Source organism: Balaenoptera musculus, chromosome 13 (genome assembly GCF_009873245.2).
Source record: "Balaenoptera musculus isolate JJ_BM4_2016_0621 chromosome 13, mBalMus1.pri.v3, whole genome shotgun sequence".
Lineage (NCBI taxonomy): Eukaryota > Metazoa > Chordata > Mammalia > Artiodactyla > Balaenopteridae > Balaenoptera > Balaenoptera musculus.
In genome coordinates this window covers 63,440,176-63,461,474 of record NC_045797.1, presented here as the reverse complement: position 1 = coordinate 63,461,474, position 21,299 = coordinate 63,440,176, and the positions used below count along the sequence as shown (strand labels likewise).

General features: G+C 39.3%; 1 protein-coding gene across 5 annotated transcripts in view; it reads left to right on the top strand.

Annotated features, from left to right (window-relative positions):
• Positions 1 to 21,299, top strand: part of RASGRP3 (RAS guanyl releasing protein 3) — a 104,121-nt gene that overhangs the window by 56,095 nt on the left and 26,727 nt on the right. For 4 of the 5 annotated variants that reach the window (XR_005022485.1, XM_036873974.1, XM_036873971.1 and 1 more), the window contains exons 2-10: positions 4,325 to 4,457; positions 7,254 to 7,445; positions 8,458 to 8,560; positions 10,388 to 10,450; positions 10,998 to 11,129; positions 12,561 to 12,708; positions 14,166 to 14,339; positions 14,724 to 14,840; positions 16,812 to 17,087. Coding sequence is in view for 4 of the 5 variants with exons in the window: in XM_036873974.1 (XP_036729869.1) it covers positions 7,376 to 7,445; positions 8,458 to 8,560; positions 10,388 to 10,450; positions 10,998 to 11,129; positions 12,561 to 12,708; positions 14,166 to 14,339; positions 14,724 to 14,840; positions 16,812 to 17,087 (1,083 nt within the window). In the remaining variant the exon portion in view is untranslated. The remainder of the gene's footprint in view (positions 1 to 4,324; positions 4,458 to 7,253; positions 7,446 to 8,457; positions 8,561 to 10,387; positions 10,451 to 10,997; positions 11,130 to 12,560; positions 12,709 to 14,165; positions 14,340 to 14,723; positions 14,841 to 16,811; positions 17,088 to 21,299) is intronic. The other variant, XM_036873973.1, reaches the window with a different exon arrangement.

Sequence of the window (21,299 nt, the reverse complement as noted above, 5' to 3'; positions counted from 1 at the left end):
GTATGAAATGGTGAGACTAGCACTTAGCTTTCAGGGTGTTATAAGATTTAAACATAATATAGGTAATTTTCCCAAAATTATGTCTGTCACATTATATGCCACTGACAAGTAATATTTGTAGAAATTATTGTTTTCTAAAATCCAAGACAATGTTGATTATTAATGCTCCATTAATTTAGTAAAAGCTTTTTGTAGGAAAAAATAAATAAACAACAATAACTAACAATTTAAAACCCAGAAAAACCTCATTGTTACATTAATTACACCCATCTAAGGCAAGAATGAAAAAATTACTTTAAGATTTGAGAAATTCAGTGTTACCCATGGCTATTCCCTCCTGTCAGCCTTAAATAAACTTCAGGGATATTGCTCCACTATCCATAAACGTGGGATACTTTCTTCTATGGGTCACCATTATGGCCCATTTAGAATGTTTTAACTTTGCTGTAAGCACTGGGCTCATTTTCTAAGTTCATACTGTCCCAGTTGCTTTGTGATAGAATCAACCTTGATAGTGTTGGCAATGAGATTATGACAGAACACGCTAGGAAAAGTAACTGATTGGAGGAAATAAAGTAGAAAGATAAATTCAAAGAACTGAGAGGTGAAGCTGAAAGAAATGAGAAAGAAGATTAAAACAAGACCAATATAGAAGTACCCAAAGAATGCGTGAAGAGTGAACAACAGTAATGTATCTTGTGATTTATGACCTTTTAAAAAGTAACAGATAATTAGGGCATTGGAGACTGTGCATGGTGAGGCAGAGATACAGAAATATTGGCTGGGAGGGTAGAGAACATGGGAATAGTGGCTGAGGTTGAAGTTGCCAGAATGAAATATTCTGGAGCAAGTCAAAGGATGGGAGGTAAATTATTTCTTTATTATAATTTCCCTTCCAATAGTATCTTCTTCTTCCCCATATCAAGCAAAGCTAAGTGAGACTGGAGCAGGGACTCATGCGCTCATTTGGAAATCACCTAGAAAATGCCAACCATGCTTCAGCTCTGAGGTTCATACTTACAGAAACTTATATGACTAGACTCTAACAACAGAAACTCAGAATTGCCTGGTCCATACAGAAGAAACTTGCCATGTGACTTGTTCCAGAAAAGTTACCTTAAATAATTTCAGAAACATGACACAAGTGAGTGATGTCACCCTAGGAACAAGAAACACTAAACTTCCTCTCAAAACAAACTCCAGAAGAAGAGAAACATCAGCCTTCTACTCTGGATGGAAATAACCCCAATACTTCTGGTTTCTTTCTTCTGCTCTTCACAACATCTTTTGTTTATTTTCTCCTCTGGATAAATCTCAGATCTGTTTCCATCAGACCTTCCAGTGGATGACCTTGTCTCCTTCTTTTTAGAGTAAATAGAAGTCACCAGACAGGAACTTCCTTGACTTCCTGCTATCAAAAGGATGAATATACCTGTATCTATACCCATTTTTTTCCTCTTTCATGCTGTTACATTGAAAGAGGTGACCCTCTGCTTTATCCAAGGTAAATCCCTCCACCTGTGCATGGTCTATCACTCCTGTCCTCCCAGAGACCTTGTTATATAAATTCTCTTTCTCCTGCCCCTTAACTTTCCCTTTCCACTGATTCTTAACACTTAAACATGATCATGTAACAGATATCCAGAAGCTAACTCAACATTCCCCTTAAGAGGTCTCAGACATCTCTAACTAAACACATCCAAAAGTGAATTCATCCTTTGCTGCCCCCTCCATGAACTTAACTACCCCTACCCCCATCCCTCAGTTTCTCAATCTCAGGGAAATGGCTCCATAACCCAACCAAATGTCTAGCTGGAAATCTGGAAATTATCCCTGATTCCTCCTTTCTTCTGATTCCCCATAGCCAATAGATCAACAAATCTCATTGGACCTATCTTCAAAATATATTCTGTGACCAACCACTTCTCTCCATCTCCATTTCCACACATTGGTTTCTCTTGCATGGATGGTTATAATTGACCACCAACTGATTTCCCCATATCAGTGTAGGTCTTTACTAATCTCTCTTCCATACTGTAGATGGAAAGATCTTTAAAAAATCAAAATATGATCATGCCATTCTCCTACTCACCTTTAAAACAATGGTTTCTCATTGCCCTTCAGATAAAGTCCATACTCCTTAATATAGCTTACAATACTGTTCATGAGCTATTCCTACCGACCTTTTGGTCTCATCTCTTGTCTCATTCAATACTTCAGTCATTCTAAATGTCTTTTAACTTTTCTTAATTACCATCTTCCCACCCACACTTGGCCTAGCTAAAACTCCTCTGGCTCCTAGAATGTATTAGTGCCCTGCACCTTCATAGGATACTTTATGGTAATTACTTGTTTTATTCTTTGCTGGAGTATAAGAGCAAGAATTGTGTTTGTCCTGCTCACCAATTTATCCTTCTCTTTGCTTGTCTGCAACTTCCTCTACCAGTCACTCTAGTAGCTTGCTTGGTATCTGGTGTCTAATAGATCCTCAGTAAGTATTTACCAAATAAATTAACTGTCTTTCATAGTTTTGTCATTTCTCTTACTGAACTCAATAATCTTGATTCTCCTGTGGAGTCTCAGAGAATATAATGACAGCACTTTTAAAATCTCATGTCTGTGGTAAGAAAGGAAGATTAAGCTTGAGTGTTGCCAGAATAACAAATGCTATGACACCCTAGTTGTTAATCCTTAAAGCGTAAAGGTTTGTAATAATTACCACTCATTTTAACAAAGGATTTAGGCATCTGGAGAAACCCTGTGTCTCTATATGAAGGTCATATGAGTGTAAGAACATACACATGGTTATTTATCTCTAAAGACAATATCTGCCATTAGGAGGGAAGAGTCTCCAAGAGTTTTTGTTTGATTTTTCTTACAATAGAGACAGTGCTATAGACAAGACTATCTTTGGAAGTTCTAATATGGCCAATATAATTTCAAAACTATTTCTTGAATAGATATAATGTTTCACCTTATAAATTTTGCAATCCTAGAGCCAGGAGCAAACCTCGCTGTTATTTTGGTGTGTTTCCTAGACACTGTCTGGGAATTTAGTCTACAACATCTCTGACAGTCATTACCTTACTTTGACTTGAGCACTTTCGGGAATGGGATTCCATTGCTGATGAGGCCACCTGCCCCACTACTAGATGCCCTAGTGTCACGGTAGTTTTTCTCCTATTTCCTTCTCCCTTCTCTAAACTAACATCTCTCTTTCTGTCACTTCTAAATGTTGATCTTCTACTTCACCTTAAGTCCTCAACTTAAAAGCCTTTAAATACTGTAAGGGAAGAGGAAGTGTGGACAAAGGGAGACACCTTCCCGAGCACCCAGTGTTTTGCAGGATTGACAGGGGGTACATTTATGTTACCTCACTAACTTCTTAAACAAATCTAGTAAAAGTAAGTAGCTTAACGGCGGTTTTACTCAAAGTAGTAAAACTCTCCCCATTTGTCTATCTAATGTTGAAATCCAATTTTTAAAAACTTCTAAATGTTCTGAGTCAAGAGCCTGGGATGCTAATTAAGATCTGTTCGTGTATAGTTGCATGGAATTGGCTCCTTTTCACTATTTCTAACATTGAAAGCATAGTTCTTATTGTCCTAGGCAACCTCACAATTTTTTTGAGTCTTCACCAGTCACGTTAATGGTCTTTTTGCTGCATGAAGACATCATGGCCTTTGGAAATCACACCCAACAGAACCCTATTGCCCTTTTGAAGTGAGACCTGCTCTCTTAGAAATTAATTCAAGCCCTGGGGAATTTTGGCTTATTGTGTCCTTTTCAGATTTGTGAGAAAATGTTTATGCTGAGGAGCAATAATTTTCAGTGCAGCCAGAGCGTACCTATCAACACAAAAGCAACTCCTAAGCCATCAAGAGGACTAACAGCCTGGACTAAATAACATTGACATTCTTGTTGAGACAGTCAGGAGTGATTTAGAGTCAGAGTTTGATGATCACCACAACAATTGTTTTAGAGATTTCCTAACATTCCAAAGTCAGTGTTTGGAAATTCTTAATGAGTAATCCACCCATAGAAGTATATTGGACTAAAATAGTATTTACACTATGTGTATAAATTTTAGTTTGGTCACACGTCATTTTTAATAAGCTGAATGTTTTAAAAACAATTTGATCTTAAAAATGTCATGGCACCAAATCACTACTTCAAATGTATTCTCTTTTTAACTAATTTTGTGGGTGACGTTTAGACAAAAACCACTTATAATTGAAGGGTTTGGGAAATGCTTTAACACAATGTGGATTATTCAGTGTTTCTATTACTTAACTCTGGGGATTTCTTTCTGTTCTTTTATCAGGTTCTCCGAAGTACTTATTATTCGAGTTGGGTAAACCAGTTCAGCAGACTGAGTCCCCAATGCATTTTCCAATGATGATAACTGCCCTTAAAATTCTTTCAGACCTGGATATCTACCTGTGTGAGACCAGTAAGTAAGTATTTCTTTAAACTATTTTAGATTATGTAAGAAACTCACCAAAATAATTATGCCAGAAAAACTAAAAGAAACATGTCATGGTATTAACAAGAGTCCTTTGGATGATGAGATTGTGGGCTGATTTTTTTTTCTTTCCTTTTTCACTACTGTCGTATTTTAAAATGAGGAATGTATCTTGCCTTTGCAATAAAGAAGCTTTACTCTCTGAAAAAGCAGTTGTAGATACAATATATATCCACACATATGAAATGAGATTCAGGTACATATGCAGCTGACAAAATGCTAAGCAGAGACACAGACACATCTACTGATTGCAGAAACAGATTGTAACTGGAGAGGCCCACCTGGCTCTCAGGTACTGGCTTCTTTGCAGATCACAAATATAACTCCAAACATGGTGACAGGTCTTTGGTGCCAGGTTATTTCTAACCTCTTGTGAAAGTCAGTATCTTCCCCAACAAATTAGCTGATAATTTTGGGAATAATTTTGACCTGAGAATTAGTTTAGTTAATCTAGGTTGTTTGGTTCTAAGTCATACATTTACTATTCAGTAACAGAATTAACAAGATAAAAAAAATGCCTGTTATACAGGAAGGTAATCAAACCTGTCAATTGTCCATTGTTGACTTTTCTTGGGATTGACAGAATTTACGTTAAGGAAATCAGAGAAATGCTGCCCCAAAATGTCCTGGAAGAGGTATCAAGTTCTTATTATGAATAGAGTATAGGCAGATCCTATCACATCTAGGTTAGCAGAAAGTCTAGAAAACTTCTGTCCCAGTGATGTTTACTAAAAGCTAGTTTAAATAAGTAAAACAAACTACAAAACAATCCTTTAAAATTTTATAGTATCCACTCATACAAATATATACATATTCAAAGACAAACTTTTTACCATTTTTATTTTATTCTTTCTTTATCCATCCATCCACTCATTCATGAGTTTAGCACATTCTTTTTTGGGTATCTTCTATATGAGAGGCAAAAATCTTAGCAGTTGGGCAGCATACCAGAGAACTAACACAAAAATTCCTGCATTCATGGAGTTTACGTTTATAGTGCTAGAAAGATTAAAAAGTAAATAAACAAGTAAAATATAGAGTATGTCAGATGGGGATATGTGTTATGAGGAAAAATAAATCCAGTAAGAGAGGTAGGGCATGCCAATTGGGAGGTGGGCTTGGAGGGAGAGTGTTGTTTTAAATTATGGTGGTCGGGAAAGGCCTTCCCGATAAGGTGACTTGGTTAAGAGACGTAAGAGTTGGTTCTAGACAGCTTTAATATTCCCCTTCCAGAAGTGGGACAGCATTGACCCAATGTTTCCGTTATTTTTATGACACATGAAATAATCCTTCTTTTGATGCTCTAAGAGTAGTACCTTTAGCACAAGAGTATGTTTCCACCTGATTTATACAGCTGGTGAACAGACTCATTCAGATGTCACTCTTCAGTGGTACCACTAAACTAATACAGCCACACATATGGACCTTAGTTTATTTTTCTATTCATTCACGTGTTTGCCTTCTGAAGTTGACTATGGGCCCATTGGAGGCAGGTATGAGACAATGATGTGTTCATCTTGGCAGCCTCAATGCCTTGCCTAGTGCCTAGCAATTATCAGGTGCTCCATGACTACCAGTTGAACAAATAAACTTTGAGAGTAAAATCGACATTGGCTTTAAACAGTTCAAGAGTGAAATCCCAATGGCCACGTTTACCTCCTAAACTATCCAAAGTGGGTAACTGTCTTACATCATGATGACCTCTCAATTTCTCTAAGCCTTACATGGAGCTGGCATCAAGGACTTGCTCTGTAAAATAAAATGATGGTATGTTTCCAACAGGGATACTTTCGGTATAAGCATCTCTTAGAGGTTTCTAATCCCACTTTCCCCATGACAGTGCTATAAAATGGGACAGCTGTCATGCCCACATTTTTCTACTACCTCTGTGACAGATAATCTGGTTTATATCCTTTTTCTGAGATGGTGTGGAGTGCTATTTTTCACACTAGATTAGGGGGCAAAATTATGACAGCCTTATGATATCCCCACTTGGGAGAGCAATAAAAGGGAAAAAGGGAAACCAAAAACTTTATTTTATAATGGAGTCCTGATTCAAGGCCATAATAATTGTATGGTTTTGGACCAGTTGCTAAATCTGTGTGAATCCCATGACCTTGTCTGTAAACTGGAAATAATAATCTACCTTACAGTATCGTTACGAAGATCAAGTTGTATAATATATGCAAAGCATTTGGTGTAGTGCCTGGTACATAATGTGGATGTTCAATAGATTATTGTTAATATTTTAGTACTATTAATAATACTGTTACTATTAGAGAAGTTATGCAAATAAGTTTTTTTACCAGTTTTTAACGTTTAACATGATCCCTGAGGTAACACTCATCAATATATTTGCTCTTAAAGTTATCTCCTCCTATATACTTGTAATAATATTAAACCAAGTAACGTTTATAACAATGTACTCTTGAATGTCTTTATCACTTAAGAATATGAAGTGTAACATGTTGTATCAAAAAAATTTTTCAACTGCTAAATGGGATGGTATTTAATAGGGAACGTTTCCGTGGTTTTAGAGCATCATACATGCTAAGGAACAGATTAGCAGGCATTTCGCCATCATGGTGGTTCACACAATCTCTGTCACTTTGATGCTTTTCTTGCAGAAATATAGTCAGTGGAAGTCATTATCTTTTCAGGTAGGAAAGTCATGCTTTAACAGATAGCAGAACTCTAGTCTGATATTTTTTTCTTCTTGTTTCTTTAGAGTCTTGAGAATCTAGATCAGAGACCACCACTAGGCACAAGCATCACCTGCTTGCATGATTATGGAGATGGTCTACATGATGTTGAAAATGTCCCTAGTTTTTTGACAACGGCTAAATAACCATGGGGTCAAGTGGACTTGGGAAAGCGGCAACGTTAGATGAACTGCTGAGCACTTGCATTGAGATGTTTGGTATGAGCCTTTTCTCCCTTCTGTACATCTTGTTACTCTTACTTCCCCCTGTTCAGATGTAGGTGTTGCTATGGAACAGAATTCAATCTCCATACCTTGGTATTCAAGGCCTTTTTGATTGACCCCAATCTGTCTCCCCAGTATCACTGCCCTCTGCATTTCCTTCCCTTTACTGCCCACAGCTGATTCCCCAGCCATACTGTTCACTTAATGTTTCCGGAACATTCCCTGCATCTTTCTACCTCCATGCCTTTATCATATTACTTCATTGAAATTCTACTTCAGGGCTCATTTCAGATGTCACCCTAGATGTTCGTAATATCATTCCTAATCTCCCCTGTCAGGAATGCTGATTGCTTCCTCCACTCTCCCACAGCCCTTTATGACTTTCTTATGGTACGTGGTATATGCTGCTGTGATAATTTTTGGTCTTTTGGCTTAGACAAGAGTGAGTTGCCCAAGCTCCTGAATTCTGTCTTTGTGTATATGTTTTATATCTCCTACTAGGTTGTAGACTTTACAGCTATATGCCTTTTATGTTGTTCATCTACCTCAGCATTTTGGATTATTCCTTGCACAAACAGAGTCACAAAGGAGTTGTTTGTTGAACTGATTGTTATAGGAAGAGTTAAACCAGACAGAGAAGGGTTGCCAGATAAAATACAGGATGCTCAGTTAAATTTGAATTGCAGATGAGCCACATTTTTAGTATAAGTATGTCCTAAATAGTGCATGGGACATACGTATACTAAAAAATTATTTGTGGTTTACTTAATTCAAATTTAACTGTGTCATGTATTTAAATTTGTGAAATTTGGCAACCTTACATCAGAGGAAGGGTGAGACCTACCCACTTAATTTGCAAGGAAATACCAGCAGAAGTAGGAGGAAAATGATAATTGGGTCTACAAGAAAATTTTGACACTGATGTTTCTCTACTGATATTAGAAATAGAGAAAAGTAGTATGTACTGTTGTCTCCTCACCTCTCATTTTATTTTATTTTTTAACAGATGACAATGGAGAGCTGAATAATAGTTATTTGCCAAGAATAGTTCTACTTATGCACCGATGGTATTTATCTTCCACTGAGTTGGCAGAAAAACTTCTCTGCATATATCTTTTCAACTACTGTGTAATTTTTACAATCATAAATCAAGTTCTGTATTTAGATAGAGTGTCTAACCACAGCCAGTAAATTAAGATGAATAAACAGTCTTCAGTCAGTTATCCAGCTCTTTTGTGAATATATATAGATGTCTAGACAAAACATCTGGATGAATGACCAAATAGTTAACTCTCCATCTGGATGTTTTGGCTCTGCTTGGAAATAATCACTAGATATAAAATGAAACAGGAGTTGTAGACTGAATGTTTCTAACTTGTCTTAAATATTTCTGCTGTTAGTGTAATGAAAGAATATTTAACACTGATTCAAGAGCTAATTTACTCCTTTTAGGAACGCAGAATGGTGGACATAGAGGATACAGTTTAGACATATGGAAATGCCAGCCAAAATAATATGACCTGGCTCAGGCATAAACACCACCTAAATTTTCACATCTTCCCTTGCTGGCAAGACACAAGGAATATTCTAGCAGGTTTATTACAATTTGTTAATTGATATTAATCTTAAATTTTCTTCTGATATAAAAGCAAAAAAAACCATCCATAGTTAGAAACCCCATTCTATAATAAGGGCTTTTAGCAGTCCACCACTTTTGTACACGGTACAGTCCTAAAAGGTAGTTAAAAGCCAAATGGCTGAAAATGGCTACAAAACAGTCACACATTTATACGGAGGTTTTATTCCCTGAGATCTAATGTTTATTATATAACCACTAATGTTGGTTCCTACAGTCTTTGCCTGCTGCAAGCCCAGGGGTCCTGCAGATGAGTGAGAAGCCTTGCAGAACAAGGGGAGCCTCAGAGGGAGAGGGTCCATTGAGTACTATTAGGGCCAGCGTGGCTTCCATCTGCTTACTTCAAGCTTCCTCCACTTTCTACTTCTTTCTTCCAACATGCCCCCAGCCTTGGGTCAGAAGGGGATGTTAGAGAAGATAAGGGGACATTCACCCTGAACAGAGGTCCCTGGAAGTGAGCAAGATACGAGTACCCAGTGGTCCAAGGATTCCACAGGTCCCACTATTGAAGGGCAGTACATAGAGAAGGATGGAGGGAACTGACTCAGTCTGGTCCATCCCTCCTCAGGATCCAAACACTGTCCAAAAATGTGCCCACAAACAACACTCTCACCATTAGTATGTCTGCTGCTATATGAAGCACAAATAGAAAGGGATATTTAGGCACAGTAAAGTTTAATAGCTGAAAGTACAGATTGTATGAAAGTTGAAACTGCCTATGAATTAACATTTCTTTAGATTTTCCTCCCTTTGGATTCCTTGCTCACTGCATATCCATGGTGCCTGGCATATAGCAGGAGCTCAATATATGTTAGTTAAAAAGAGTATGACTAAATAGACTTGAAACTAAATCACAACACGTGTATTAATATACCCAAAAATGACATTTTCAAATACTAAAGAAATTAGAGTACTTATATAAAGCATTAATCCTATATATAAAATCTTTTTGGCTAAAATGGTGCTTTTATGTACTATTGATTTTAAATCATCTATAGTTGGTAGTATATTTGTAATTACAGTTGACAGTCATCACTTGGTAAGTGCTCAGGAAGGTAAAACTAATTTTATAAATGGCTTCTCTTCCAGACCAAAAAAATACATCCCAGAGCAATAATACATTGTGTCAATTATTTAGCGCCGATGTCATCAGAGCACACTTTTCTCTCCATTTGAACGTTCACATAACCCTAATATTCCTAGTATGGCCCTCTTATTAGGAATTCATCTAAATTGATCAAACAGCTGCAGGTCTGTGCAAAGGAAACAACGTGCAAGGATTTTTCTTTAACTAGTGTACGTATCGAAATGCCAGTGGAGAAAGCTGTGATGAATTTCGATTAAAGATCTGTTACTTCATGAGGTAAATATTAACGAATTTAATTGTCTTGTAGTTTCTAGTTCTGCAATTGTTGACAGTTTCCTTTTCACCATACAACAGACCTAGTCTGACAATAGAATCGACTCAAGTCCCCCTTTTATTGATTTTATTAAAACTGGCCCTTCTCTGTTCCTGGGAGTAGAATTCATCTTTCTTTTGGACTGTAAATCAAGCAGTGGTCAATGTGATTAGGGAATGAAAGCAGCTCTTAGAAAGAGTACATTCATTATTTTCTACTCCCTCACCATACACATTCCCACCTACTTGCCATGAATTGGGATAAGGGTTTCTTCTCAGCAGTGGTTCTGAAGAGAGAGAAAGAAAGGCTCAGGGTGGGAGTGGTGGATTTGAGTCCTTGATTAAAGGAGGGAAGAGGGAGACTCAATGTGATGGATGAGGGATGGGAGATTGCTAATTTGGCGTGTGGTCTTGATGCATTGTTAAATGTAATCTGCAAAATGATACCATGGTTTCCATAGAGGTCTAGCTTGAAATCTTCCAGTTGTCAAAAATACTTGATGCCTTTCAGGTACTGGATTCTGAAGTTTCCCGCAGAGTTTAATTTGGACCTTGGTTTGATCCGTATGACTGAGGAATTCCGGGAAGTAGTTAGTCAACTAGGATATGAGAAACACGTCAGCCTCATCGACATATCCAGCATGTAAGAGTGGCACAAGCTTCTTTTAAACATGATGAGTCCACTGTTTGAGGGAGGGAGTAGTGATGACCCCACTTGACCTCCATCCATACTATTTCAGAATCAAGGTGTGCTTCTCTAAGGAAAGCTTTGATGCAATGAGCACAGTCCCATCGGACATAGTTTCTCTCTCCAAGCTTCAATTTCTGTATTTGTAAAATGGGGGTTGTCCTTTCTCATGAGGTATTATGAGCATCCAATGAATACCTGAGATAATATGTGAAAGCATTTGGCACATAATAGATGCTTGGTGCTTGGTTACTGAATCTAGTCTCCTATACCCTTGCCACTCATAGTGTGGTCTGTGGATCAACAGCATTGGCATCACCTGGGAGCTCAACAGAAATGCAGAATCTCATGCCCCACCCTAAACCTGCTGAACTGGAAACTGCATTTTAATAAGATCCCCAGCTGATTCATATGCTCATTCAAGTTTGAGATGCTCTGAGGTCAGCCTGAGGCTGTACAAATGTTGACCATAGTTGTGCCATGAACGTGTTAGCTCAGTGATTAGGAACTTGGTGCTAATTAGGCTAGCATTTTATATTGACTAGCTAACTTTGTAGACAAAACTATTTTAGGCCTGTGAGTATGGTTATCCATATTACAAATATGTGCTCTTGTGTCCTAGGCATTCATACTCTAGTCTCTTTTCTTAGAATACTTCTTCAAGAGTGATCAATGGTGAGTGATCCAGGAGTTATTAGGGATGTTGTTAAAAATAAGGATTATTCATCCTGACTCCTCTACTTACTAGCTGTGTGATCTTGGGTAAAATTTTAATCTCTCTGTGCCTATATTTTCTCATCTATAAAATGGGAGTAATAGTAGTATTACCTGGTAGAGTTGTTGTGAAGATTTAATGAGTTAATACTTGTGATTATAGTGGTGCCTGGGACATCTAAGAGTTTGATAAATGTTTATACTAAAAAATACAGATTATTCAGATTATTCATTCCTAGTAAGTCAGAATCTCTGGTAGTGAGGTCTAGGTCTCTGTCTTTATAACAAGCTTTTCAAATAATCCATATGTTGCTGAAGTGAGAGAACCAGCTTTTGATGGTTTCCATCACCACCTATATATTGATAACTCCAAAATTTATATACCTAGCCCTAACCTCTCCCTCATGATCCAAACCTTACTGGTCACAGGAAAGACCAAGTAAGGGATTCTGGATGAATCAGTGCAAACCCACCCTGTATGGAAAAACAACTCGAAGTTTGTATTCTATTGGCAATGGGTCAGTGGTTTTCTCTTCAAATACGAAGGACTGGGCGTGTATTTTGCACAAGCCCCTGGAAGCAGGCCAAGAGTTACACAGTCAGTAGGTTAATAACTTCCATTGAGTGAAATGAGCTTTCAGCACATTGACCAGACTCACTCTTCTTTTATAGTCCTTCCTATGACTGGATGAGAAGAGTCACACAGAGGAAAAAAGTATCCAAGAAGGGAAAAGCCTGTCTGCTCTTTGACCATCTGGAGCCCATTGAATTGGCTGAGCACCTCACTTTTCTGGAGCATAAATCTTTTAGAAGGATCTCAGTAAGAAACTGGACATTTATTCTTCCAAGGATAACAACCACCATGCCAACTTTACCAAGAGCTGCATTTTCATACTCTGAAGGGTTGGCAGCCTCTGTCACTGTGCTCCACTGGAAAAGTGCCCTTAACTCACAGGAACAATCCCTTTTAACCAAAGATAAATATTATCCTGTCTTTACTTTATGGCTCAGGAGCTATATTTCTGTTGCTATTTTCAATGTCTCCTTTCATAGGATTAAAGCATGATTTTCTAAATATTCAGTGGAGATTTAACCATTCAAAGTTTATTTAGCTCCGTTGACTTCTCCCAAGTGAACATGTTTAGCTGGGCCCTTCACTTTGGGAGAAGAAATATTTATTTAGGTTGGGATATGTATAAACGCCTGATTATGGATATAGGTTGAAAATAGGAATTGTAAGCTTTGAGGAGAATCTCAACATCAGGTTGTTTCTTTCTCAGGGATGGATATCCTGGATTAAATTTTTCTTTCCTACTCTGTCTTGATAGAGTTCCTCCTCTGCATCCCTTTTCTTCCTCCTGACTGTGATCTCTTCCTAGCCACCTACTCACTATCCATTTGTTATGATATTTCCACAATGGTTTACAAACAGCCTTTGTCTTTGTCTAACCAAGCTCTGGGGAAGTCACTCCTTCTTTTCCAAGATGGCTAAGAATGTATTATGCTATTGCTTGCAAAGAAGAACATGAGGTTAGAAGTATGGATTTCTGAAAGACTGATTCTTTTCACTAAGTAACCCTACTTGGAGAGGACCTTTTGATTCCCCACAGGCAGGCCATGAGAGGGAATCCCCTGCTCTGTTTATATGGTAGGAGGCTCATATGTATCTGATGACACCCATGCTGACTTCCTGAAAATGCGTCAGTTTTGCCAAAGAGCAGCCTTACTCAATTTCTATTTTTTCTCTTTTCTTCTTGAAAACACGTTGCAAACTTATTCTGACTTGAAATTATGATATTTATATTCATTTCCTCTTCTTTAATGTATGCCGTTGTATCTCGAACTTGCCTGACCATTGGAATCACCAGTAGTGGGTGAAAAATGGAGATTCTTAGGTTATTCCTCTGGAACAGTGATCCTTTAGGTCTGACATGTTCCCCAAAACCAGTATTTTAGCAAATGCCCCAGGTGGATCTTATGACCCAGCAAATTTTGGACTCACTGGAATATGACTTTGAGGCTTGTCCCTTCCTCCTCCCATCAACACTGTGGTGTGTAATAAGTGTGCATCTGGGTGTGGAAGAGTGAAACGCAGCAAAATAACGTGTTAAAGATACAGATATATTCAAACTTGTAAGATGCCGTTAAAAATGTGAAATGAAAGAAATCGTTATGCTGTTGTGAAACATTATCTCACCTCTTCCATGCAACATTCTAATTTATAATTTTTTCAAAGACTCCATTATAATTCAGAGTCTCTGAATCTTCCTTTGCTAGTTCACTGATTACCAAAGTTATGTCATCCATGGCTGCCTGGAGAATAACCCAACCTTGGAGAGATCTATTGCTTTATTTAATGGAATCTCTAAGTGGGTCCAGTTGATGGTTCTTAGCAAACCAACCCCTCAGCAAAGGGCAGAAGTCATCACAAAGTTTATCAATGTTGCCAAGGTATGTATGTCTGTTAATTAGACTGGGATTCTCAAAGGATTCTAGATATTCATTCACTCTATTGAGAAAAGTCATTGAAAAAATTGGGGGTTCACAATATAAAAGCCAATTAAACTACCCATAAATGTCTAATGAGCAAATATACTTCTCTCATGCAAGAAGATTGCTTTTAATTGGCCATATTTGGAAGCATTTAATGTAGCTATTTTTCTGTGTAATGATTGATATATTTTTCTAGTGGATTTCATTTGTTCTTCATTTTGAATTGATACTATTTGCCCTACATCCTTGTTGTTAAATTGTACGACTTCATCTGTACCTCAAAAAGGTCAGAATAATTCAAAAATTGTTACAAAGTATTGAAGTTAACCTTTTTTATTGCAGAAGCTCCTTCAGCTCAAAAATTTTAACACCCTGATGGCAGTGGTAGGAGGCCTTAGTCATAGTTCCATTTCCCGGCTCAAAGAGACCCATTCTCATCTTTCTTCAGAAGTTACAAAGGTACAGTGGATCAGATCATAACCCAAGTAAAAAATTCGTTTGTAGATTGTTTGGGGGTAGGATGATCCTAACAAATGTCACTCAGAAGGGGAAAGTTTTCTTCTTAGACAATAGGAGGTTACAGCCATACCACCTGGAAAAACAGATTAGAGGTGGCAGCAAGTGTCCTAATAGGAATGCTTTGAACACCATTAACATACTGTAGTTGTAAATATTCAAAAAATATGTGTTTGGTGCTTACTATGTGATAGGCATTGTGAAATACATGGGGGTTACAAGGCAAATATGACAGAAATCATTCCTACCATCCCGTCCTCAAATGAAGTCATTGAACACCTGCACTCTTCATAGCACTGTGTTCAACACAGTGCAAGACACAAAGGAAAGGGGGACAGAAAGAAATCTTTTGTATAGAAAGCCCTCAGATTTATAGCTCAGTTTTTCAGGGATAAAAAAAAAATTTTAAGCAATGATTGTTTCCCAAACTGAACTTTTTCTGCCATATTTATTTCCAGACCACAATAATATTTTTCCTTATTGAGCAAAAAAGAACATTTCATCCTTATGAAAAGATTTCCTTGTAAGCGTGTACTTTGCTATATCAGTAAGGACACTTTCAGCTGTAAGTTTAAAAAAAAATCTTGGAATTGCTTAAACAATAAGGAAATGGATCGTCTCACATACCTGAAAGTCCAGAGGCAGGGCCAAGTCCAGGCATGGTGTGATCAGAGCTCTGGCTCAGTTGCTCTGTAGTCCTCTGAGTATGAGGTTTTTGTTTTAGTTTTTGTTTTTCATCGGATTGGTTGCCCTCCTGACTGGGCTGTCTGCAGCAACGGGAAAATTATGCTTTCTTGTTTATGAAAGTTGGAGATAGGGAAAACCTCTCTTCAGCTCTGCACGCATGGAATAAAAGACCTTCTTTTTTAGACAGATTGGACCAGCTCAAATCACATGCCCACCCCTGGGCCAATAACAGTATCCAGAGGAATACAGTGTACTGATTGGCTTAACTCTGTGTTCCTGAACCAATCGCAAACCAGAGGAATGGAATTATGAAGATGGTAGATCAGAACCCATCCTTGGATCTGGGCACGGAAACAGCTTCATCCGAGTCACATGGGAAAGAGTAGACTGATCAAAAGTAGACACATGGGTCTATTAGGAAGGTATGGCTGCCGTTAGGCAACCAACAATAGCTTGTGCATATAAACAGGAGAATATAAGCCACAGAAGCACTGCTGAGTGACCTCAAACATTGCACCCTTTCCAAGTATAATGGGGCTCATTATGTGTTTCATTTTCCTTTAGATTAGTACTGAATTTCCAGTAAAGAGCAAAACATATTTTAAATGTTGTAAAGAATAAGAATTCAGTGGAGGCTCATAGACGCTTGGAACCACCAGTATGTCTTCAAAAAATGAACTCCTCTTTCTTACAGAAAAGAAAACTGAGGTCCCTAAAAGTGAAGCGACTTGCTTAAGGTCACCCTCCTAGTTAGTGGCAGAGTCCAAAACCACAGCTATCTCACACATCAGTATGACTGTTCCTACCCCATACTGGCCCCTTCAAGTTGTATCTTGAGTGCAACTTTCTTGGAACAACTAGGAAATTTTAATATACTACATACTTCAATACAATACATGCTTGTATTTGTGGATTGTAATATTTCCATGAATTACAAAATACTTATATATACATGATGCTATTTAACATCTCAACACCCCTAGTAGGTAGGCAGAGGTGTGGGCTATTTCTCTTTTGCCGCAGAATGGAACAGGCTGTCCAACTCATAGCCAAGCCTAGTACGTTTTTCTAACTTTCCTCTCCCTGGTTAATATTTCCCTGCATCAACTTTGGTGCAATTGATACTTCTTTCAGTAGGCAAGGAATTTCCTAGCCACACACTGTTGGGCCTGAGGGTGGGCAGAAGGGAAGGCTGTTTGAAAATACTACTTTTCCATCTGTTCCCAGAACTGGAATGAAATGACGGAGCTGGTCTCCTCCAACGGCAATTACTGTAATTACCGCAAGGCCTTTGCCGACTGTGATGGCTTCAAAATCCCAATCCTTGGCGTCCACTTGAAAGACTTGATAGCAGTCCATGTCATTTTCCCAGACTGGATGGAGGAGAACAAAGTGAACATTGTGAAAATGCACCAGCTCTCCGTTACCTTGAGTGAACTGGTCTCCCTACAGAATGCCTCTCACCACTTGGAACCCAACCTGGATTTGATCAACTTGCTCACGGTGAGTCCAACGGACTGGAGTTTGTGCTAATAACTCTCCTGCACCTCACTTGCCAGGGTATGCAGGAAGATCCATGCCAGCAATTCACAATGGGGGTGGGGGAGGGGTTGAATTCAGGGTCAGTAGATGGGAAGAAATCTCGAAGGATGAAGGGAGGGAAACTCACACCTGTAACCCGAGCAACTTGAGACACCAATCTCCGAGCAAAGAAAGTTCCCTTTGCTTTGAGGGTCCCAGTCTCTGCCGCCACAGCTCTGGTTTCTGCAGTTCTTAGAGAGGCCCTCCAGCCCCGTCCTCAGCGCCTCATGATCATGCATCACACTCATCTAATTCATCACCTCCTTCTATATGCCCTCAACTCATCGGCTTCTCTTGATCCTCACTGCACTGCTGTAGTTGAAGCCTGGAGTAATGCGGGGACCTCCTCTGAGATCTCCCTCCCCGTAACCCCCACCAACCTCCCCAAACCACCAGATGCAGGTCCCAGTCTGCCATTGGAGCCCTTCACGACTTGTTTTCTGACTATCAGTCTCTCCTCGTTTGTCATCACCCGATCCCGCATCACACCTGCCTTTGAGGAATGTGGGACTTATACCTTCCACCACAAATTGCTGCCTTCTACTTTCTGGCTTTGCATTTTCTTGGAAAATTCCTTCCTTACCCACCCCCCAGCCCCACCATGACTAGCTTAAATTCAAAAGCCTCTATCTTTCTGGAGCATTCTCTGTTTCCTTCCAAAGCAGTAAGGCATCTGTCACATGTGTTGCCCTTGTACTTTGTACTTTCTTATCTATAGGAGGTATCACTTGACATTAGATTTTTTTTCTGTTTACCTGCCTTATACATCGCACGTCCCCAGCACATCTCATAGCATTGCATAACATCTTAACAGAAAAACCTGAAAGAACTTTTTGGCCCACCCAATACCTGGCATATTTAGGAGCTCAGCAGATGAACTGGGTGCTGTATTTAGGAGTGGGTTGGAAGAAATTCACCTACTGCTCATACTTTTTTGGCTTTGGCGGCACACACCATTAGCTGGTCTCTAGGTCCTAGCACTTTTAGACACACAGGTGTGCAGTAGAGAACATTTCCCATTGGCTGCTTCTTTGTCAGGGGGAAAGAGGCATAAGCAAATTCTCTCACCCTTGCTTAAACAAGTGGAGGAGCAACTTCCTTGTTTGGGTTTATGACACTGTAGCATCTGAAACTTGGCTGCAACACCAAATTGACTTCTTTCCTCCAGTGGCCATGGGGAATGAAAACAAGAACCCCTCTGGGGCTCCGAAGGGCTAAATCCTCTAGGACTGCTGCATTGGGATAAGAGTGCAGTTCCTAGACCTTCTCACAAACTGTTCCTAGAACACAGAATTGTTTACCAAAGAAGAGAACCCCTAGGTGTAGGCAATAATGGCAGCTGCGTTCTTAGTATAAAGCAGAAGTGGCCAACACACAGAAACACAAATCTCTTGGGGTTGAGTTTGTGTAACAAATAGTAAACACACAGACATTCTCTATTAGGGTGGGGGAACCTCACAATAATCCAGGCAGCTGCCTTTATTAACCATTTGCCATGTAAATCTGTTTCCATGAATAAGTGACCAGAGTTGTAAGCCCCAATCAGACTGTAACCCCACAGCCACAGGTGATGTCTGCAGACCAGTCTCGGGGGGTAGCCTAGGCTCCAAGTGTCTGTGCTCAGGCTCCCTCCACGAGCTGGGGGAGAACTTCACGAGCAGCTGCCTATGCTGGGCAATTCCTCATCCGGATAAAAGATAATGATGGAGTAGGGAAAAGAAATTTGAATTGTAAATGCAGCAGGCAACATTAGGACAGATATTTGAGAAATACTAAAGGATTTTGAATGAAATTGTGGGGCTGCAGGTGGAAAATCTGAACTCCAGAAGTAAAAGCTAAGAAATAATTCCTTTTTGCTGGAAAGGAAAGAAAAAAGAATGACTCAATCTCTCAGTCTCTCTGTGTATCTCTCTCTCTCTGTCTCTCTCTCTCTCTCTCAGGAATTGAAGGAAAATTTAGAAGCCACCAAGCACCATATTTAGTCACAGCAGTGTTGTATAGTATAGTGTAATATAGTGGCAAGAATCTCAGACGGGAGACATAGCTTTTGGCCCTGCCTCTGCAGTTACGTAGCTTTGTCTCCTTGCTAACTAGTCTTGACTTTGGATTTTTCCTAAAGGGTTTTGTGCTCATTTGTAAGATCTCATCCAGCTCTAAACTTCTGTGGTGCTAGATGTAAGGAATGGTGGAGCCTTGGGACTAAGGAACCAAGTGTCAACCTGATTCTGCGGTTCCAGCCCAGTGGTTCATCAGGATAGCACAGTTCCGCAGATGAGCACGATTGTCAAGCCAGTTTCTATTTAAAGCCAAAAGCCTTCCTCTCTCCCCACAACCAAGGAGAAAGTTCAGTGCATTCATTCTTCCTGGCCATAGGCAGATTAATCTCCTCAGAATGAGGATGGAGGAGACTCCCAGGAGGTGTTCACTGGAGCCCAGTGAGCATTTCATGAACCACATACATGTTGGGATTAGAACCATACATTGACTGCAGCTGCCCAAATGCATGTGAGGTCATTCTTAAGCACAGCATTGAATGGGTGATTCTTTTTGCTCCAAGACTCTAGGTCAAGTTTCTGCCTGAAGTGACGGCTTCTAAACATGGTCCCAGGTGAGGAAGCTGATATATGATTGAGAGCCCTGGAAGAAAGAAAATGAGAACTCTTAGGTTAATGAACAATTACTAAATGCCTGCTCTGTGCGGTAGGCTGTATAGCAATGCTTGAACTTTCTGTAATAGTTGATTACAGTTTTCACAGCACTTTTCACATACATTTCCTCAGTAGATTCTCACACACACCATGTGATGTAGCCTGGGCAGGTCTGAGGGTGTAACATCACCCCTGCCCCTTCCTATTTTAGAAATGAAGAAGCTGCAATTCATAACGGACAAAAGGCTTGCAAATAGCCAACTTCTGAATCCCAGTTTGCGTCTCTCTCTCTCTCTCTCTCTCTCTCTCTCTCTCTGATGGACATTTACTCTGTAATGTGGGAATATTGCTGACATTTACTTTATTTTGCATCTGTGAAAATTAAATAATCTCTCTCCCTCTTCATGGGTGTGTAAAGAAAGAGTTAATTACAAAATAAAATCTATGCGAGCAGGGACTATGTTTGCCATTTTTATCATTGTAATCTTAGCCCCCTGAACAGTACTGGGCACATGAAGGAAAGAGGACCACACCACCAAACTGTTGAGATTTGGATTGTTCCCCTTTTTAGGGAAGATCTGGAGAAGACATTATCCATTGTGATCCCAATTCATGTAACCAGGAGCTTTTAAACTGATGCTTCTTGTTTCATGGTATACGAAATAGTCTGAATTTTTTCATAGTATTTTTAGATCTATCAGTTACATTTACCATTCTGAGTATATGCAAATTACTGGAAAGCCCCTGTATTTTTACAATCGAAGAAGAAGAAGAAGAAAGAAGAAAGAAGAAGAGGAGGAGGAGAGAGAGGAGGAGGAGGAAGAGGAAGAATTGCAAAAGTGGTGAATGGAGATAGTTTGATGACCAAGTGTGTGTTATTTTACAATTCTCCAGTCAAGACAATGTCGGTCCTAAGGTGCAGACTAAATCCACAGCCATCTTTGCTGATAGGCTTGGATGTAAAAGTAACAACCTGAGCAGTGACTCAGACATTTATGAGAAACAAACAACCTTAAAATATGTTAGACACAAAGAAATAGTTGTGAAACCCCATTGACAAGCTGCCTGTATTATTTAAAATGTGCATAGGAAGTAGAACAGATCACTTTGTGCAGGGCTGTAAGGCCCAGAGGAGATCCGAGAAAGCAAGTAGGATCGCGGCTGGGAAAACAGAGAGATGGCTAGAGTAACCCAGAAGGCAGCTCTGCACTCATGGATGAGCACAGTAGCATTTGGCTGCTGCACCGATTGGGAGCCAAACTCTGCAGTTCCCATCTGTGTGGCCCCCTAAACAAATCCCATTGGACACCATTAGCTCATTTAATCTTCACAACAGTCCTGGGAGGGAGCTATTATTGATGATTCCCATTTTACAGATCAAGAGACAGACTCAAGAAGGTTAATGACTTGCCTAGGTTCATACGACCACTAATAAATGGAGAGCAAACACTGGGAGAAGACAAAAATATTTCCATCATAGAGTCAG